The sequence below is a fragment of the Budorcas taxicolor genome, chromosome 15, assembly GCF_023091745.1.
Source record: "Budorcas taxicolor isolate Tak-1 chromosome 15, Takin1.1, whole genome shotgun sequence".
NCBI lineage: Eukaryota > Metazoa > Chordata > Mammalia > Artiodactyla > Bovidae > Budorcas > Budorcas taxicolor.
The window spans coordinates 79,578,097-79,595,715 of NC_068924.1; the positions used below are offsets into that span (position 1 = coordinate 79,578,097).

General features: G+C 41.4%; 2 protein-coding genes across 2 annotated transcripts; one reads left to right on the top strand and one right to left on the bottom strand.

Moving 5' to 3' along the window:
- Window positions 1-5,750: 5,750 nt before the first annotated feature.
- Window positions 5,751-6,701, top strand: LOC128060004 (olfactory receptor 5B2-like). Its single transcript, XM_052652215.1, has one exon. The coding sequence runs from the start codon at window positions 5,751-5,753 to the stop codon at window positions 6,699-6,701; it is 951 nt and encodes a 316-aa protein (XP_052508175.1).
- Window positions 6,702-12,190: 5,489 nt separating this feature from the next.
- Window positions 12,191-13,138, bottom strand: LOC128060238 (olfactory receptor 5B2-like). Its single transcript, XM_052652585.1, has one exon. The coding sequence runs from the start codon at window positions 13,136-13,138 to the stop codon at window positions 12,191-12,193; it is 948 nt and encodes a 315-aa protein (XP_052508545.1).
- Between the last annotated feature and the right edge of the window lie 4,481 nt (window positions 13,139-17,619).

A 17,619-nucleotide genomic window follows, 5' to 3' on the forward strand; every position in this document is an offset into this window, starting at 1 on the left:
CAAAAAAACTAGTAAATATCTTACAGGTATGATTTATCTTATAGCTGCATACTTTATGTTTTTGGGTTCCAAAGTCACTGCAGATGGTGACTGTGGCCATGAAATTAGAAGATGCTTGCTCCTTGGAAGAAAATTTACGACCAACATAGACAGCATATTAAAAAGTAGAGACATTACTTTGCCAACAAAGGTTTGTCTAGTCAAAGCTGTGCTTCCAGTAGTCAAGTATAGATGTGAGAGTTGGATTATAAAGAAAGCCGAGTGCTGAAGAATTGATGCTTTTGAACCATGGTGTTGGAGAAGACTCTTGAGAGGCCCTTGGACAGCAAGGAGATCCAACAAGTCAATCCTAAAGGAAATCAGTCCTGAATATTCGTTGGGAGGACTGATGCTGAAGCTGAAACTCCAATACTTTGGCCACCTGATGCGAAGAACTGACTCATTTGAAAAAACCCTGATGTTGGGCAAGATTGAAGGCGGTGGGGAGAAGGGAACGACAGAGGATGAGACTGTTGGCTGACATCACCGACTCCATGGACGTGAGTTTGAATAAGTTCCGGGAGTTGGTGATGGACAGAGAGGCCAGGCGTGCTACAGTCTGTGGGGTTGCAAAGAGTCAGCCATGACTGAGCGACTGAACTGAACTGAACTGATAGTTACATCCTGTTGAAGCTGCAAGGTCCATACAGGGTACACGCATTGCACAACTTCCTGCTTGTGCAGATGAACAAACTAAGGTGCAGAAAGAGGTTGTAATTTGTCTAGGATCACATATTTACCATAAACTCTTCTCCCAAGTCCGATGACTTGAATCTGCTAACAGTTTACATTTATATAACGCTCATCCTCGGTACACATTTACATCTAACATGTTGGGCTTCCCTAGTGGCTCAGACAGGAAAGAATGTGCCTAAAATGCAGGAGACCTGGGTTCAATTCCTAGGTCAGGAAGATCCCCTGGAGACAGAAATGGCCATCCACTCCAGTATTCTTGCCTGAAGAATCCTGTGGACAGAGGAGCCTGGAGGGCTACAGTCCATGGGGTTGATGTTAAAAACTACTTGATCCTCTTAACAGTCATACAAAAGATTAAGTGTTTTGTGGACCTTTACAAGTAACAGAGTGAAGCTTTGAATCAAAGGCAGAGCTTGGACTCTGGAAAAAGGTACATATATATTAAAAAAGCAGCCCCACCGTTTACTATTTGGGAGACATTATTCATAAAATAACTTCTTAGAGCCTTTCTTTCTCTGTATACAAAATGAAAAGTTTAATAGGACATCTAAAATTGGATTATTATAATGGCTAAATGAGAGAATACATTTTTTAAAAAGCACAAATGGGTGTTCACCATAATCCTAGTGATTTACTACGTGTGTTCTCATTAAGATAAAATGGCAGTCTCCATCTTGGTTTAGGAAATGTGGATGGTGACATGTAGGGTCTCAAGATGTGGGTGAGGTTGACCAATTCTAAATTGACCTATGAGATTCTACTTTGATCAATTAGAATCACACACTAAATGCTATGAGTTTGGGGCTTCCCTGGTGGCTCAGATGGTAAAGAATCCACCTGCAATGCAGAAGACCTGGGTTTGATCCCTGGGTTGCGAAGATCTCCTGGAAAAGGGAATGGTTACCCACTCCAGTATTCTTGCCTGGAGAATCCCACAAAGGAGCCTGGTAGGCTATAGTTAATGGGGGTGGCAAAGAGTTGGGTACGACTGAAGTGACTTATCAAACCACAAAAACTATGGCTATTGAGTGTTTGTTGTTGCTAGTGGTAAAAAATTCGCCTGCCAGTGCAGAAGACACAAGAGCATGGGTTCAGTCCCTGGGTCCGGATGGTCCCCTGGAGAAGGGAATGGCAACCCTCGCCAGTATTCTTGCCTGGGAAATCCCATGGACAGAGGAGCCTGTGGGGCTACATTGAATGGAGTCGCAAAGAGCTGGACATGACTGAGCAACTGAGCGCATATATATTTTAATTAGAAAATGGAGAAAGAAGAAGAAATAACAAGCAATATGATACCATCAACATATCCAGCTAGATCACACAGGTAATTCAATTCTTTCTTCCCTAAGAAAGAGATGAGAGCTATAGGTGCCCTCATGGGGAATATCCCCGAAGAGCTCCATGTATCTGTAATTCCTTCCTGATTCCCATGAGCTAGTCTCTGAAATCCCCATGTGACTCAGTATGACATCATTTTAGCTGAGATCCCTTGGCTGCCATCTATTCCTCTGATTGTTGGCAGTTGTAAGTACATGCAGGGGTTCTCCCCCTGAAACCCCCAACCTGAGGATTTGCTGTGATGCTGCAGTCATGGCCAGAGAAAACGTCCTGGTGCTCTGTGTCAACCTAGAGGGTGGGATGGGGTGGGTGGTGGGAGGTGGGAGGTGGGAGGGAGGTTTAAGGGGGAGGGGACGTATGTGTGCCTGTGGCTGGTTCATGCTGATGTAAGGCAGAAACTAACACAACATTGTAAAGCAATTATCCTCCAATTTAAAAGAAAATAATTTTTAAAAATATATATTGATTGACTTTAAAATGATAGCACTTTAGCAAGGCATTTTATAGCACTTCCTTCATTTGCTAATCCTAGGCCCAATTCTGTGAAATATATGGAAGAGGTAATTTTATTATTTTATTTTTCAAATAAGCAGAAGACAAGTGACTCTGCCAAGAGCAAAGTAAGAATTAGTGAAGTATTCAGGACTTTCTCCCAGGTTTCTAACTCTATGTTGGGTTCTTGCCTCCATCTTTACTTAACTTAGAGGTCTTAGAACATTTTGACCAGTGCCTGACAGAGAACATCCATCTCTAGCTATATATATGCATTATTCCATGGTTAAATGCTGATTCTAGATTCACTATATGGGACTGTCTTTTCCAGCAGTAAGGTAAGACTTTATGTTTCATTTAAATTTTTAGTGAGTGTAATTCATGCGAAAATCTGTGGGTCAGCTTTAGCTACTATGAACTATTTGAGCACAGAAATAGAAATTTTGACAATTTCTTCCCTAAAACAGTAAGTTGAGACTGGAGTTTAACTGTCAAAACTTCCATCAGTAGGAAATTTAGTGACACAAGGAATATCATCATACTGCCTTCCTAAAAAAAAAATTAGCAAAAAAAAAGTAAGTGATGCTGTAAGTCTTACTTCATTTTATTTACTATTTCTTGTCCTTTTATTGGAAGCTAAAAAGAAACTTAAATAAAAAACACTAAAACACCAGAACAGAGTGAAATAATTCTTCTTTAGACCACAGAAGTGTTATAATTGAATTAGCAAGATCAATATTCCATTGTAATCTTTTCCCAATAACCTCATCCTCATCATTATTACTAGCACTTTTATAAAGGCCAATAGAGAGGGGGCTAAAAAATAAGGTTTATGGTTTGATCACAGCTGAGTTTGAGTTTTGAATCTTTAACTTTCCTCATAGTAACTATGTAAATGTAGAGCTTCATGTAATTCCCAAATCCTCAGGTCTCTTAATGGTAAAATAGGAATAATAATACCTAGCTTACAACATGACTGAGGATTAAATGAAAAGAGATATGTATCTGTATATATACATATAAACACATGAATAAATAAATTAAATGTATATCTGACGATTAGAAGTACAACGGTAGAGAAGAATAATAGATGGCCTGCTAAAGGATTAAATTCAAGTAAGAAATATTCAAGGCATTCTTCCTACACAAGAACATGTTCATATAAAAACATGGGGCTCACCACCAAACCAGACCTATAGCCAGGCTGAAGACTGCCAACAGACTAGGAAGTTTTCAGCCCTTGACCTCTGTGGTCCAACCATGAGAAGATAGTAATAAGAGAAAGGTTGAGTTTCTAAAAGGAGGTTCTGGGAATTCCCTGGCAGTCAGTGGTTAGGACTCCAGGCTGTCACTGCCGAAGGCCTGGGTTAATCCCTGCTTGGAGAACTAAGATCCCACAAGCCACATGGACTGGCTGAAATAAAAACAAAAAAGAGACCCTTTCAACCCAAGCTAAAACATGGATTTTAAAGGCGGAACCTGAGCAAGAGAATCACTCGCATGGAATGACCAGAGGAGCCACTCTGTACAACTGTGGAGGGACAGCCTGGGAAACCTTGGAGGACACAGGGAAACGTCAGTGGACCAAACGGGAGAGGAAGGCCGCAGCACTACAGAGCTCACCCACGCCTGAACCGTGCACCGCACCACCCACGCTTCTCAATCACGGAGGTGACCAGCTCATCTTAATACTAACATTCCATCTGATGTGATCAGACTGTACTCAATACCCAGCATTTTACTCATTGCTTTTGATATGTTTTATCTCCTTTAATTCTCATAATCATACCTTGTTCAGTCTCATTAAGCAGGGACTTCCTCAGTGGCTCAGCTGGTAAAGAATCTACCTGCAATACAGGAGACCTAGGTTCAATCCCTGGGTTGGGAAGATCCCCTGGAGGAGGGCATGGCAACCCACTTCAGTATTCTTGCCTGGAGAATCCCATGGACAGAAGAGCCTGGTGGGCTGCAGTCCATGGGTAGCAAAGAGTCGGATGACTGAGCAACTAACACTTTTTTAGTCTTATTACTATTGTCACTTTGTAAATGAAAAAGATCGGTTCAAGGCAGTTAGGTCAGGCTCAGTGATTCCCAGGTAGTGGGGGGTGGGCTGTGCGCACCGCATCTCGAAGCCCAGGCTTCTTGCTGGATGCTGCACCCCCTCGCTGAATTGTCTCTGCAGGTTGTGCAGCCCTTCCCACCCCAGTTATCCCACCACGGGCACAGGACAAGTGTCTCTCAGTTTCTTCACTGTAAAACTCCAAAGGCTGGGTTTAGAACACTGGAGACACAGAGTAATTGCAAACTGAATTAAGTTCAACTTGCTTTTAAACTCAGTTAAGACAGTGGACTTACACTGGCAGTGTAATCACTTACACTGACAGCGTAATCACTCTGAAAGTGAAAGTCCCTCGGTTGTGTCCTACTCTTTGCGATCCCATGGACTGTAGCCCTCCAGGCTCCTCTGTCCATGGGATTCTCCCAGCAAGAATACTGGAGTGGGTAGTCATTTTCTTCTCCAGGGGATCTTCCTGACCGAGGTTTTGAACCCAGGTCTCCTGCATTGCAGGCAGATTCCTTACCATCTGAGCCACCCCAGAAGCTGGGTACAAACATTGTTCTGGCAGTCATAATTTTATAAACTTAAATACAATACTTGGCCTCTGTGCTTCTTGAGTTAAATGGGGATAACAATCAATCTCATGAGGTTGTTGAGAGAAATAAAAGAAAATACGTGTCAAGTGTCCAGAGCAGTTTGGGGCACTTGAGCAATTTAGACCTAAGTGTTTACTAGGCTGAGAAAAACTGAATTAACAGAAATATTTATTTAAGATGGTTCATCTTAATCAGGAAATAATATTTTCTACATCTCAGTTCAAGAACTTACAAAATTTAAAAGTTGGAAAATGATCCATGAAGATTCCTCAGCTTCAACAGTGTGAAACTCTACAGATACTTTGTGGCTTAAATTTTGTTTAGTTTGTACCTCAGATGTGGAGAATCTTGAAGTCCAAATTATCCCATTAACGAAATATTTGTATATGTGTATATACACACACACATATATACACACATATGCGCCCACAATACTGAATTAATTTCACTTTCACTCCCCCACTTGTTTATCACTGTGTTCCTTTCTTTTTCTTTGCCATAGGTTCTCCTTTGATTCAAAAACTGCATCCATGGAAAATAATACAGAAGTGACTGAATTCACCCTGCTGGGACTCACCAGTGCCCCAGGACTGCAGGTCCTCCTGTTTATAATATTCACGCTCATTTATCTTGTCAATGTGGTTGGAACTCTGGGACTGATCCTGCTGATTCTCTTGGACTCTTGTCTCCACATTGCCATGTACTTTTTCCTTACAAATCTGTCTCTGGTGGACTTCTGCCACTCCACAGCTGTCATGCCCAAGGTGATGGCTGGGCTCCTTGTAGGAGCCCAGGTCATCTCCTACCATGCATGCACTGCTCAAAGGTCCTTTTCTGCAGCATTTGCCGCTGTGGAAAGTTACCTGTCGGCCTCAATGGCCTATGACCGCTACACAGCAGTGTGCGAACCCCTATGTTATAACACCACCATGACAGCACGTGTGTGTACTTGTATGGCTGTGGATCCCTACTTCTGTGGTTTCCTGAATGCCTCTGTCCACACAGGAAACATTTTCCGGCTCTGCTTCTGTAGGCCCAATGTGCTCCACCACTTTTTCTGCGATGTTCCAGCAGTCATGGCTCTCTCCTGCTCTGATAAACGCATCAGTGAGCTGATTCTCCATGTGGTGGCAAGTTTCAGCAATGTGTTTGTGCTCCTGGTTATCTTGATTTCCTACCTGTTCATATTTACCACCATCTTGAAGATGCACTCGGCTGAGGCCTATCAGAAGGCTTTATCCACCTGCGCGTCTCACCTCACCACAGTCTCCATCTTCTGTGGGCCAGGCATCTTTACGTACTCCCAGCCCAGCTCCAGTCATTCCATGGACACAGACAAAATTCTGTCTGTGTTCTATGCCATGGTCATCCCCATGCTCAAGCCCTTGATCTATAGTTTGAGGAACAAGGAGGTCAAAAATGCTTTCAAGAAGTTGGTTATGAAGGCAAAATTTTCTAAGCTTCACCTTTTAAAGTTGTAGGATCCAAATGACTTAGTTTCATTCCCCTCGGACCTTCATCATGCAGTAATTCACATTTTAAGGCTCATATTGCACCTAAATTACTGAGGTAACACCATTCCTTCTTCGAAAATCTATCATCTAGAAAAACAAAAAAAATTATGTTCAAATATGTGATAGTTGATTGAGGATGGCCAGAAGGGACCTTAAGAATACTAAAATCCTGCTTGTAGTGAATTTTGTTAATTATATTTGATTTATTCGCATGTTGATATTATCCTTATCATGTGGCAATGCTAGCATATATGAAACATGGCATGCAGAGACCCACTAGCAGAAGCATATGTGAGAATCTCGTCCGTGCACATATGCACAGGAGTGAGAGATTTGTTAAAGGAGTTGGAGTATGGCTAGCTTTCAAATAAAAATTTAAAATAATCAATATATGTTCATGTCTGACTTTATTTATCTAGTTGAGAAACTGTTTAAAGAGTCCAGAATGAAGAAAATTGTGACAAGGGTTTTTAATAAAAATATATGATTTTATTGGATGATTTATTCAGCACCACATTTGTATAACGTTTTATAGAAATCAATATCTCTGTCTTTAGTGTGTCATCTGATAGAAAGAGTAGGGTCACAGGATGATCTTGAGAAGCAAGAAACCCACAGGACAAGAAAAGGTGATCAGTCAATAATAACGGAACTTCCAGTTGTCCCGTATATGACTACTGTCTCTTACATTTTGAAAAAAAAAAGCACTAATAATCATGTCATCCATTTTCCTCCCTGGAAATACTATAAAATGGCCAAAGCCACTCACTCATAAATCCTCTGGTTTTAGATGAGCCTCGTGGCGCCTTACCTCTTCTAGGCACTCACCCCACTTCTTTCACACATTCCTTGCTGTTCCTGGACAATCTCAGCGTGCTTCTTCCCCAGGGTGTTTGCACTCACTGCTTCTAAAGACCAAAGGCTCCCACTCCTCCTTCAGGCTTGCTTCATTGTTGCCGTATCATGGCTCCCCTCGCCCCCTGAACACTGTTCCCTTCTTTCGTTCCTTGCTTTATTTTCCTTTGCTCTGGTCAATGCCCAAATCCTATTTATTTCTTGTCTTAAGGCTTTTTACAGTCAATGATTTGACTGTGCCAGGTCTTAGCGGTGGCATGTGAGATCCTCACGGTGGCACGTAGGATCTGTTAATAGTTCCTGGAACAGAGTTAGGACCCAGGCCCCTGCAATGGGAGCATGGAGTTTTAGCCACTGCACCACCAGCAAAGAATCTTATTTCCTTCTTTATCCATTCATTTACCTTTCTCCCCAAAACACACACTACACAAGAGGAGTGACTTTGTCTTCTTTATGAACAACTTCATGCACAACACATGAATAATGATCTGATTCATACTAATAGTTCAATAAACGTTTGTTTAAAGAATTCAGTTTGGTGCCCAGAAGTCAATATATCTGAATCATTGATAATTATAGTTCACTACTCTTTAGAGAATTCTTCAGATAATAATTTTAGGGCATTTCAGGAGATACAGCTTTTTTTTTTCTATATTCTCACTCACTATTTGTACTTTTGGACAAATTAGTTTTTTGGAAACCAACAGTATTAAATGATTAATATCAAACCATATAAATTTTTCATTAGTGATTTTTCATTAAGGGGAAAATAACACATGAAATGAATTTTATTTAGTAAATCAAAAAGGCAAACTATAAGACTATGAGAAGTTTCCTACCTGATACAATTTGCAAATTTTCTTAATAAATAATTATTCATTTAACTCGAATGATTCTAAACAGACAAGACTTACATAATTCTCACCCAGTTTCCTCTATTTTTAACATCTTCAGTTCAGTTCAGTTCAGTCGCTCAGTCGTGTACGATTCTTTGCGATCCCATGAATTGCAGCACTCCAAGCCTCCCTGTCCATCACCAACTCCCGGAGTTCACTCAAACTCACATCCATTGTGTTGGTGATGCCATCCAGTCATCTCATCCTCTGTCGTCCTCTTCTCCTCCTGCCTCCAATCCCACCCAGCATCCCAATGAGTCAACTCTTCGCATGAGGTGGACAAAGTACCGGAGTTTCAGCTTTAGCATCATTCCTTCCAAAGACCACTCAGGGCTGATCTCCTTTAGAATGGACTGGTTGGATCTCCTTGCAGTCCAAGGGGCTATCAAGAGTCTTCTCCAACACCACAGTTCAAAAGCATCAATTCTTCGGTGCTCAGCCTTCTTCACAGTCCAACTCTCACATCCATACATGACCACTGGAAAAACCATAGCCTTGACCAGATGGACCTTATTTTATCATATTTGTCAAAACTAAGAAACCAATATTGACATGTTACTACTATCTAAAACTTCAATAGTTTATTCAGATTATTGCTGATATTTTCAATTATGTCATTTTGCTCTCACAAATCTAATCAAGGACACAACATTGCATATATTTGTTGAATCTCTTTATTCTCCTCTTATTTGTGACAGTTTCTCAGTCTCCTTATTTTTCTTTAACTTAATATCCTTAAGGAGTACTGGACCAGTGTTTTGTTGAAAGTCTTTCAACATATGTTTGCTGATTTTTTGGTCACAGTTATACAGAATGTATAAGTTTTGAGAAAGGATAAGTGACCTTTGTATCACATCCTGTCAGATAATACATTTTACCAACAAGACTTGTCACTGGGGGATGTTAACCTCAATCACCTACTCAAGAGACTTTTGCCAGGTTCTTCAATGTAGTGCTAACTTTTCTCCTTTCATACTCTGTACTCCAGAAAGAAGTCATTAAGTTCAGCCCACATTAAAGGTAGAAGGGAATATACTCTGCCTTCTAATGGAAGTCTAACTATATAGCTTGGAATTTTTCTACAAGGAAGAGTTATTTATTTGCTTGCTATTTGTATCAGCATGGAGTCGCATATATTTGTTTTATACTTTGGTCACACTTGGTGCCGTGGTATTCATTGCATTGTTCAAGATGCCCCATCTTTGGCTATTCGGAGCACGTTTAGTTTTATTCCTGTTTCCTTCTAATATGCCCCAACCCTTTTGTTTTTTGGGTTCCTCCTTATTTTCTGGAACTACAAGCTATTCCAGGTTTATTCATTATTATCCTTGTCCCAATCCTGTAATCAGCTAGTTCTCCAAAGAACCATACTTCCTTTTATTCAGTTCAGTTCAGTTGCTCAGTCGTGTCTGACTCTTTGCAACCCCATGGACTGCAGCACGCCAGGCCTCCCAGTCCATCACCAACTCACGGAGTTTACTCAAACTCATGTCCATCAAGTCAGTGATGCCATCCAACCATCTCATCCTCTGTCGTCCCCTTCTCTTCCTCTTCTCTCCTTCCTTTTATTAGATAATGATATTTAGTATTGAGTGGTGTGTTGGGTATAGTTATTGCTACTGGGCATCACTTATTACAGGCCCTCTAAGCAGAGAAACCTGGAATAAATATTATATATATATAGATAGAAAGATATAGAGATATAGAGATAAATAGATATTTATATCTATGTAGATATAGATAGTTCCATGAAAGGAAAAGTGAAAGTGAAAGCGTTAGTTGTTCAGTTGTGTCTGACTCTTTGAGACGCCATGGACTGTAGCCCACCAGGCTCCTCTGTCCTGGAATTCTCCAGGCAAGAATACTGGAGCCGGGTGGCCATGCCCTTCTCCAGGGGGTCTTTCTGACCCAGGAACTGACCCCAGGTCTCCTGCATCGCAGGTAGTTTCTTTTACCGTCTGAACCATCAGGAAGACAGTCTCATTGTTCTGACAAATGCATCGAGTCAGTATCTATCATCCCAGTACCATACAGACCAGTTCTATCACTCTAAACATTTCCTTATGTGTCTCTTTTGCAGAAAACAGCTCTTCCTTTTTGCAACCCACCAACAATGAACAATTTGGAAAGGAAATTAATAGCTGTGCAGTTGATCTTTGAGCAACATGAGTTTAAACTGAATGGGTCCACTCATATGTTGATTATTTTTCACTAAACATGTATAAGAGTAGTACACAATCTATGGTTGGTTGAATCTGCAGATGTAGAATTGCAAATATGGAGTTGCAATTTGTTTTAAACTTATATGTGATTTTTTAACTGTGCAGAGAGCCCATGCCTCTAATACTGAGGAGTGTTTGAGGCTCAGCTGATTTACAATAGCATCAAAAGGACTAAAATACTTAAGGATAAACTTAATCAAAGAACTGAAAGACTTGTATGTACACTGAAAGTTACAAAGCATTGTTAAAAAAATCTAAAGATGATACAAAAAAAGGAAAAATAGTCTATATCCATTGATTGGAAGACTTAATATTGTTTAAACAGCTATACTACCTCAAGCAGCCTACAAATTCAATGCAATCCCTACCACTGAGCCAAAAGTACTCAAATACATTCATGTTGCTACAGCTTATGGTCAATGCTTGCCAATGGAATGTATTCAGTAATAATGTGTACAGCATCTACATCACTTTCTTGAAAAGAAATTATTTTTCCTCTAGCTTACTTATTTCTCCTTTCCTCTAGGTATAATAATTAGAATGAAGACAGACTTTCAAGACTCTAGGCAACGGTAGAAAGAGACAATGTGGAATGAACTTGGCCCCAGGATGACGGAGACACATAAGTTGTCTAGATAATTCTTTTTCACCATGCTGCATTAGCCACCACTATTTGAGACGTAAGTGGTTCTATTTTAAAATCCACTATATTTTGTCTCTCTTTGTTACAGAATTTTCACCTAATTGTGATAAATAAGTTATGAGTAGAAATTCTTTTCGGTTCTTTTCCTCATGAGACAGAGTCTTTTTCCTCACATTTGGATCTTAACCATCCTTTTGACATGCATTGATTAGTATAACATGGTCAAAAAAAAAGCGTCGTGAATTGGGAGTCTGGACTTCAAGAAGCTTTTTAGTTTTGCTATCACACTGTGAGAATGTTAGCCTGAAAATATTATGAGAAAAAGCTTTCCAGCCTCTGGAGGATCAAAGACCATGTGTGGAAGAGATAGGGAGGAGGCAGAGTCAGCATCCAGGTACACAGGGACATCTGTAAGCTTCCGGCCCCGCTGACCGTGCAGAAAATAGGCAACCTCATGAGTCCACGTGAAAGCAGAAAAATAAACGCCCTGCCAACCACAGAACTGAGAGAAATAAAAAACAGTTGTTTTCAGCTTCCCTGGTGGCTTAACTGGTAAAGAATCTGCCTGCAATACAGGAGACTTGGATTCGATCTCTGGGTCAGGAAGATCCCCTGGAGAAGGGAATGGCAACCCACTGCAGGATTCTCACCTGGAGAATCCCATGGACAGAGGAGCCTGGTGGGCTACAGTCCTCGCGGTCACAAAGAGTTGGACACGTCTGAACAATGAACACTTTCACTTTTCACTACTACTTTAAGCCACGAAGTTTCTTGGGAGCTTATCACAAAACAGTAGCTAACTGATTAGCAATACATATTGTATAATCTCTTTAATTAAATCTATGTACTGAAAAGAAGCTTCATCTTCTCAAGGGCTCTCCTGAAAGCATTACTAACCTCTTTATTCCTTAGACTATAGACGAGAGGGTTCAACATGGGGATGATTATTGTATAGAACACAGATGCCATCTGGTCGGTGTCCATAGAATGACTAGAACTTGGCTGTAAGTACATGAAGATCACAGTTCCATAGAAGATGGTGACAGCAGTGAGGTGAGAAGAACAGGTGGAAAAGGCTTTCTTCTGTCCCTCCGCTGAGTGCATTCTCAGGATGGCAAAGAATATAAACAGATAGGAGCTCACAATTACCATCAGGGCAAAAAAGACATTGAAAGCTGCTAGAATAAAGAGCACCATCTCATTTACGTAGATATCAGAGCAGGAAAGAGCCAGGATTGGAGGAATATCACAGAAGAAGTGATGGACCACATTGGAATGGCAGAAGGAGAGGCAGAAAGTGAGTCCAGTGTGGATGGCAGACTCAGCAAATCCCCAGACATAGCAGGCCACGACCATCTGAGCACACACACTGGGGGTCACAGTGCTGGCATAATGTAGAGGCTTACGCACGGCGGCATGCCGATCACAGGCCATGGCAGCTAGGAGCAAGCAGTCTACACTGGCAAAGGCCACAAAGAAGAACATCTGAGCCACACATCCCCCGTAGGAGATGACCTTATCTCCTGTGAGAAGCCCGGCCATCACCTTGGGAGTCACAGCTGAAGAGTAAACACAATCCACCAGAGAGAGGTTACTGAGGAGAAAATACATGGGGGTGTGGAGACGAGAGTCCAGCAGAATCAACGTGATCATCCCAAGATTTCCAGTGAGAGTGATGAGATATATGAGCGTGAATAATATAAACAGGGGGACTTGCAACTCTGGGGCATCCGTCAGTCCCAAGAGTCTAAACTCATTCACCTCAGTGCTGTTCACCATGAAGGACATTTTGGAATGATGTTTCACCTGTCAGAACAAGGGAAGCAAAATGGATGAATTATTGACGCGTGGAGAATGACTCACTGCCCATCCCGTCACCTGAATGACAGGAGCATGCCTTCATACCACTCTCAGCTCAGCTCAGCTCAGCTCAGCTCAGCTCAGTCGTGCCCAACTCTTTGTGACCCCATGGACCTCAGCACACAAGGCCTCCCCATCCATCACCAACTCCCGGAGTTTACTCAAACTCACATGCATTGACTTGGTGATGCCATCCACCCATCTCATCCTCTGTCATTCCCTTCTCTTCCTGCCTTCAATCTTTCCCAGCATCAGGGTCTTTCCCAATGAGTCAGCTCTTCGAATCAGGTGGCCAAAGTATTGGAGTTTCAGCTTCAGCATCAGTGCTTGCAATGAATATTCAGGACTGATCTCCTTTAGGATGGATTGGTTAGATCTCCTTGCAGACCAAGGGACTCTCAAGTGTCTTCTCCAACACCACAGTTCAAAAGCATCAATTCTTTGGCGCTCAGCTTTCTTTATAGTCCAACTCTCACTTCCATACGTGACTACTGGAAAAACCATAGCTTTGAGTAAATGGACCTTTGTTGGCAAAGTAATGTCTCTGCTTTTTAATATGCTCTCTAAATTGGTCATAGCTTTTCTTCCAAGGAGCAAGCATCTTTTAATTTCATGGCTGCAGTCACCATCTGCAGTGATTTTGGAGCCTCCAAAAAAAAGTCTGTAACTATTCTCGTTGCTTCTGCATCTATTTGTCATGAAGTGATGGGACCAGATGCCATGATCTTAGTTTTCACTCTCCTCTTTCTCTTTCATCAAGAGGCTCTTTAGTTCTTTGCTTTTGGCCATAAGGGTGGCGTCATATGGATATCTTAAGTTGTTGATATTTCTCCCAGCAATCTTGATTCCAGCTCGTGCTTCATCTAACCCAGCATTTCGTATGATGTACTCTGCATATAAGTTAAATAAGCAGGGTGACAATATACAGCCTGACGTACTCCTTTCCTGATTTGAAACCAGTCTGTTGTTCCATGTCCAGTTCTAACAATATTGCATAGGATCCTGGAATGTTAGGACCATGAATCAAGGCAAATTGGAAGTGGTCAAGCAGGAGATGGAAAGATTTGACATCGACATTTTAGGAATCAGTGAACTAAAATGGACTGGAATGGGTGAATTTAACCTTGATGACCCTTATATCTATCAATATAAGGTTCCCAGTAACCCTGAGACTGGCAGCTTCTCACCTCCATCTTGCCGTCTGTAAAGGCACGCACTGTATTCATTAGTTCCTGACCCCACTCAGCTATTCCAAACAACCACTTAATTATGTATTGTATGTATAATTATGTATTATATATTGCTTGGGCTTCCCTGATGGCTCAGCAGGTAAAGAACCTGTCTGCAGTGCAGAAGATGCAGGTTCGATCCCTGGGAAGGAAAGATAACCTGGAGAAGGGAATAACAACTGCAGTATTCCTGCCTGGAGAATCCCATGAACAGAGGAGCCTGACGGGCTACAGCCCCTGGGGTTACAAAGAGTTGGACGTGACTGAACACATACATACTGCTAATGTCTATTGCTTACTTTTATGTGGGTCAGAAGTTGTGCTTCCTCTGCAGATTACTTTTTCTGAAGACTTTTTTTGACGTGGACCAGTTTTGAAATCTTTATTGAATTTGTTACAATATTGCTTCTGTTTCACATATAGGTTATTTTGGCCCGGAGGCATGTGGGGTCTTAGCTCCCTGACCAGGGATCAAACCCATACCCCCTGTACTGGAAGGCAAAATCTGAACCCCTGGACTGCCAGGGAAGTCCCTATTTATACTTTTATCACTGGCATTCCTAAGCAAGACATCACTCCTATTCACTGAGCACTTACCGTATGCCAAGTAGTCTGAGAAGAATAAATATTTCATTTGATCATCTCAGCTCTCCTATGAGGTTATCACCTGAGAAAAAAGTGATATATCACTGTCTTTCTGGAGGCGAACAGTGTAAAGAATGAGATTCTCATCCAAGCAACTGTGCTCTAGCTGAGGTCTAAGAAATGGAGAGTCAATTGCATGTTAAATGCAAATTTTCGACTGTGCTGAGGGTCACTGCCCCTAAATCTCATGTTGTTTGAGAGTCAGTCTTACTTAGTGAAATAAGTTTAAACCACAAGATGAATCCAGGATGGTTCATCCTGATGGCTGTCAGAGATGGGGGAGTGGAGGGTGGGTGAAATGGGTGAAAGAGTCAAATGATACAAACTTTCAGTTACAAAATAAATCATGGGAATATAATGTACATTATAGTCAATAATACTACACTGCATATTTAAAAAAAACTGTATCTCTGTATGGTGACAGATTTTATCAAGACTTATTCTGATGATCATTTTACTATTTATACCTTCTCCAGGGGATCTTCCCAATCCAGGGATCGAGCCTGGGTCTCCCGCATTGCAGGCAGACGCTTTAACCTCCGAGCCACCAGGGAAAAGATTTTACTATATTTACAAATATCAGATCACTGTTGTGCACCTGAAACTAATAGATAGAAGACAGAAAAGCACAGAAAGTAAAGGTACATTTCAGATAAAGATAAGCTAGGGCGCCATGGAAGTTTTATTACTGCCGTACGTGTGTACGCATTATCGGTGGGTAGATGTGCTGAGCGACAATGTAAATCATAGATTTTTCTGTAGATTTCTTATTCAAAAAGCCTAAAGCTTTTGATCTCGGGCTTCTGAAGTTACACCTGAGACTGCTCTAGTAACACAGGACCATGTACTTCATGACGTGTCCCATGGAGTTCATTTAGTGATTTACCCATGTCTTCGTCTGTCCACTCAGTGCCCTGGTAAACGTTTACTGAGTACCCACCATTTTCTGGGTGCCGCCCTAAACACAGGGATTGTGCTCAGAAAAATATCATCTTCTATTCCTTGAGAAAAATCATTTCTTAGTTAGTGAAGGTTGTTGAAACATCTGGACTCTGGCTTGGGAACATGAGAGCATTAAAACTCAAGATTTTAAACTCCGAAGAAATTCACGGGGACACACTGCCTGTGTAACTTTACACAGCACATCTTGTAAGACCACAGACTAAACTAGGCCATAGAACTGATCTAGAAATTTACCTTACTTTTCAAGGAAAGTGGCACAACTTCCCTTGTGACCTTCAAATTGGTAGTCCCACTCAAAGAGAAAGGATCCTATTGAAGCTTTTTCTTCATGTCTCATCACAAAGATTGAAGTTCTCCAGAGGCAGGAAGATATAAGAAAAATGTTAATTTTTAAGTGAGGATGATAAAATACTTTCAAATGTGTCACACAGGGATGTTGCTGTGAGGACAAATAGGAGAACATCCTTGCATGCACTCTATAAAGGGCTGAGCAACTGCAAGAAAGGATTATCATACTCACCATGGACATTTTAGCTTGGGGTTTTATCCCTGATTGTTGTTACAGGCTCAGAGTAATATGCCTGGGAAATAAGTCCACTTAGTAAAATGGACAAACCATTACCTCAAGATGACAAACAGACTGGTCCATCTAAAATGATGTCAGAGTCATTTGTGATGTTACAGGCCAGTGAAAGGAAACCAGATGGATTTATGTGTATATGAAGTTATCAGGGGATCAGGTACCCAGGAGGGAAGTTATCAGCTCTCATTCCACCTGGAGAAGAAGCAATTAAACTGTCCGTAGAGACTTACCTTAGTTTGTGAAGGCACAACACGATATATCTACATCACTTGGGGTTATTTCTTTTGATAGTGCAGACATCTTTAGAAGAGATTGTCACTAACTTTCCCGATAGGATCAGACAGAATCATGAGAGGAGTAATGTCAAGTGTGCTAGGACATAAATTCCGTTATCTTACAGCAATGTGACTTCCTAAATTCACAACAAAGCTGTTACAGGCTGCATAACCCTTCTGCACATCAGTTCCCTCCTTTATAAAAAGGAGGTGATGATAATGCCTACTTCTTATGGATGTTCTGAGGAACGTATTAGTTAATGCTGATAAAGTTCCTCAAACAGCCTGATACATGGTAAGCTCATCAAATACTACACAAAACAAAGTGTTAATTTTCTTTGTAAAAGAGCCTCCATTTCTGAAAGTGTGATTTTCTCTAAAATAAATCATTTCTGCCTTGTGGTGGTGGTGTACAGCCACTAGGTCATGTCCGACTCTGGGATCCCATGGACTGCAGCACGACAGTCTTCTCTGCCCTTCACTGTACCTCAGTGTTCGCTCAAGTTCATGTTCATTGAGTCGGTGATGCCATCCAACCATCTCATCCTCTGTCATCCTCTTCTCCTCCTGCCCTCAATTTTTCACAGCATCATGGTCTTTTCCAATGAGATGGCTCTTCAAATCAGGTGACCAAAGTACTGGAGCTTCAGCTTTGGCATCCGTCCTTTCAATAAATATTCAGGGTTGATTTCCTTCAGGACTGACTGGTTTGAT

What these genes read in the sequence shown, in the direction of transcription:
- LOC128060004 (XM_052652215.1), top strand. Translation starts at nt 5,751, where the DNA reads ATGGAAAATAATACAGAAGTGACTGAATTCACCCTGCTGGGACTCACC.
- LOC128060238 (XM_052652585.1), bottom strand. Translation starts at nt 13,138, where the DNA reads ATGTCCTTCATGGTGAACAGCACTGAGGTGAATGAGTTTAGACTCTTG.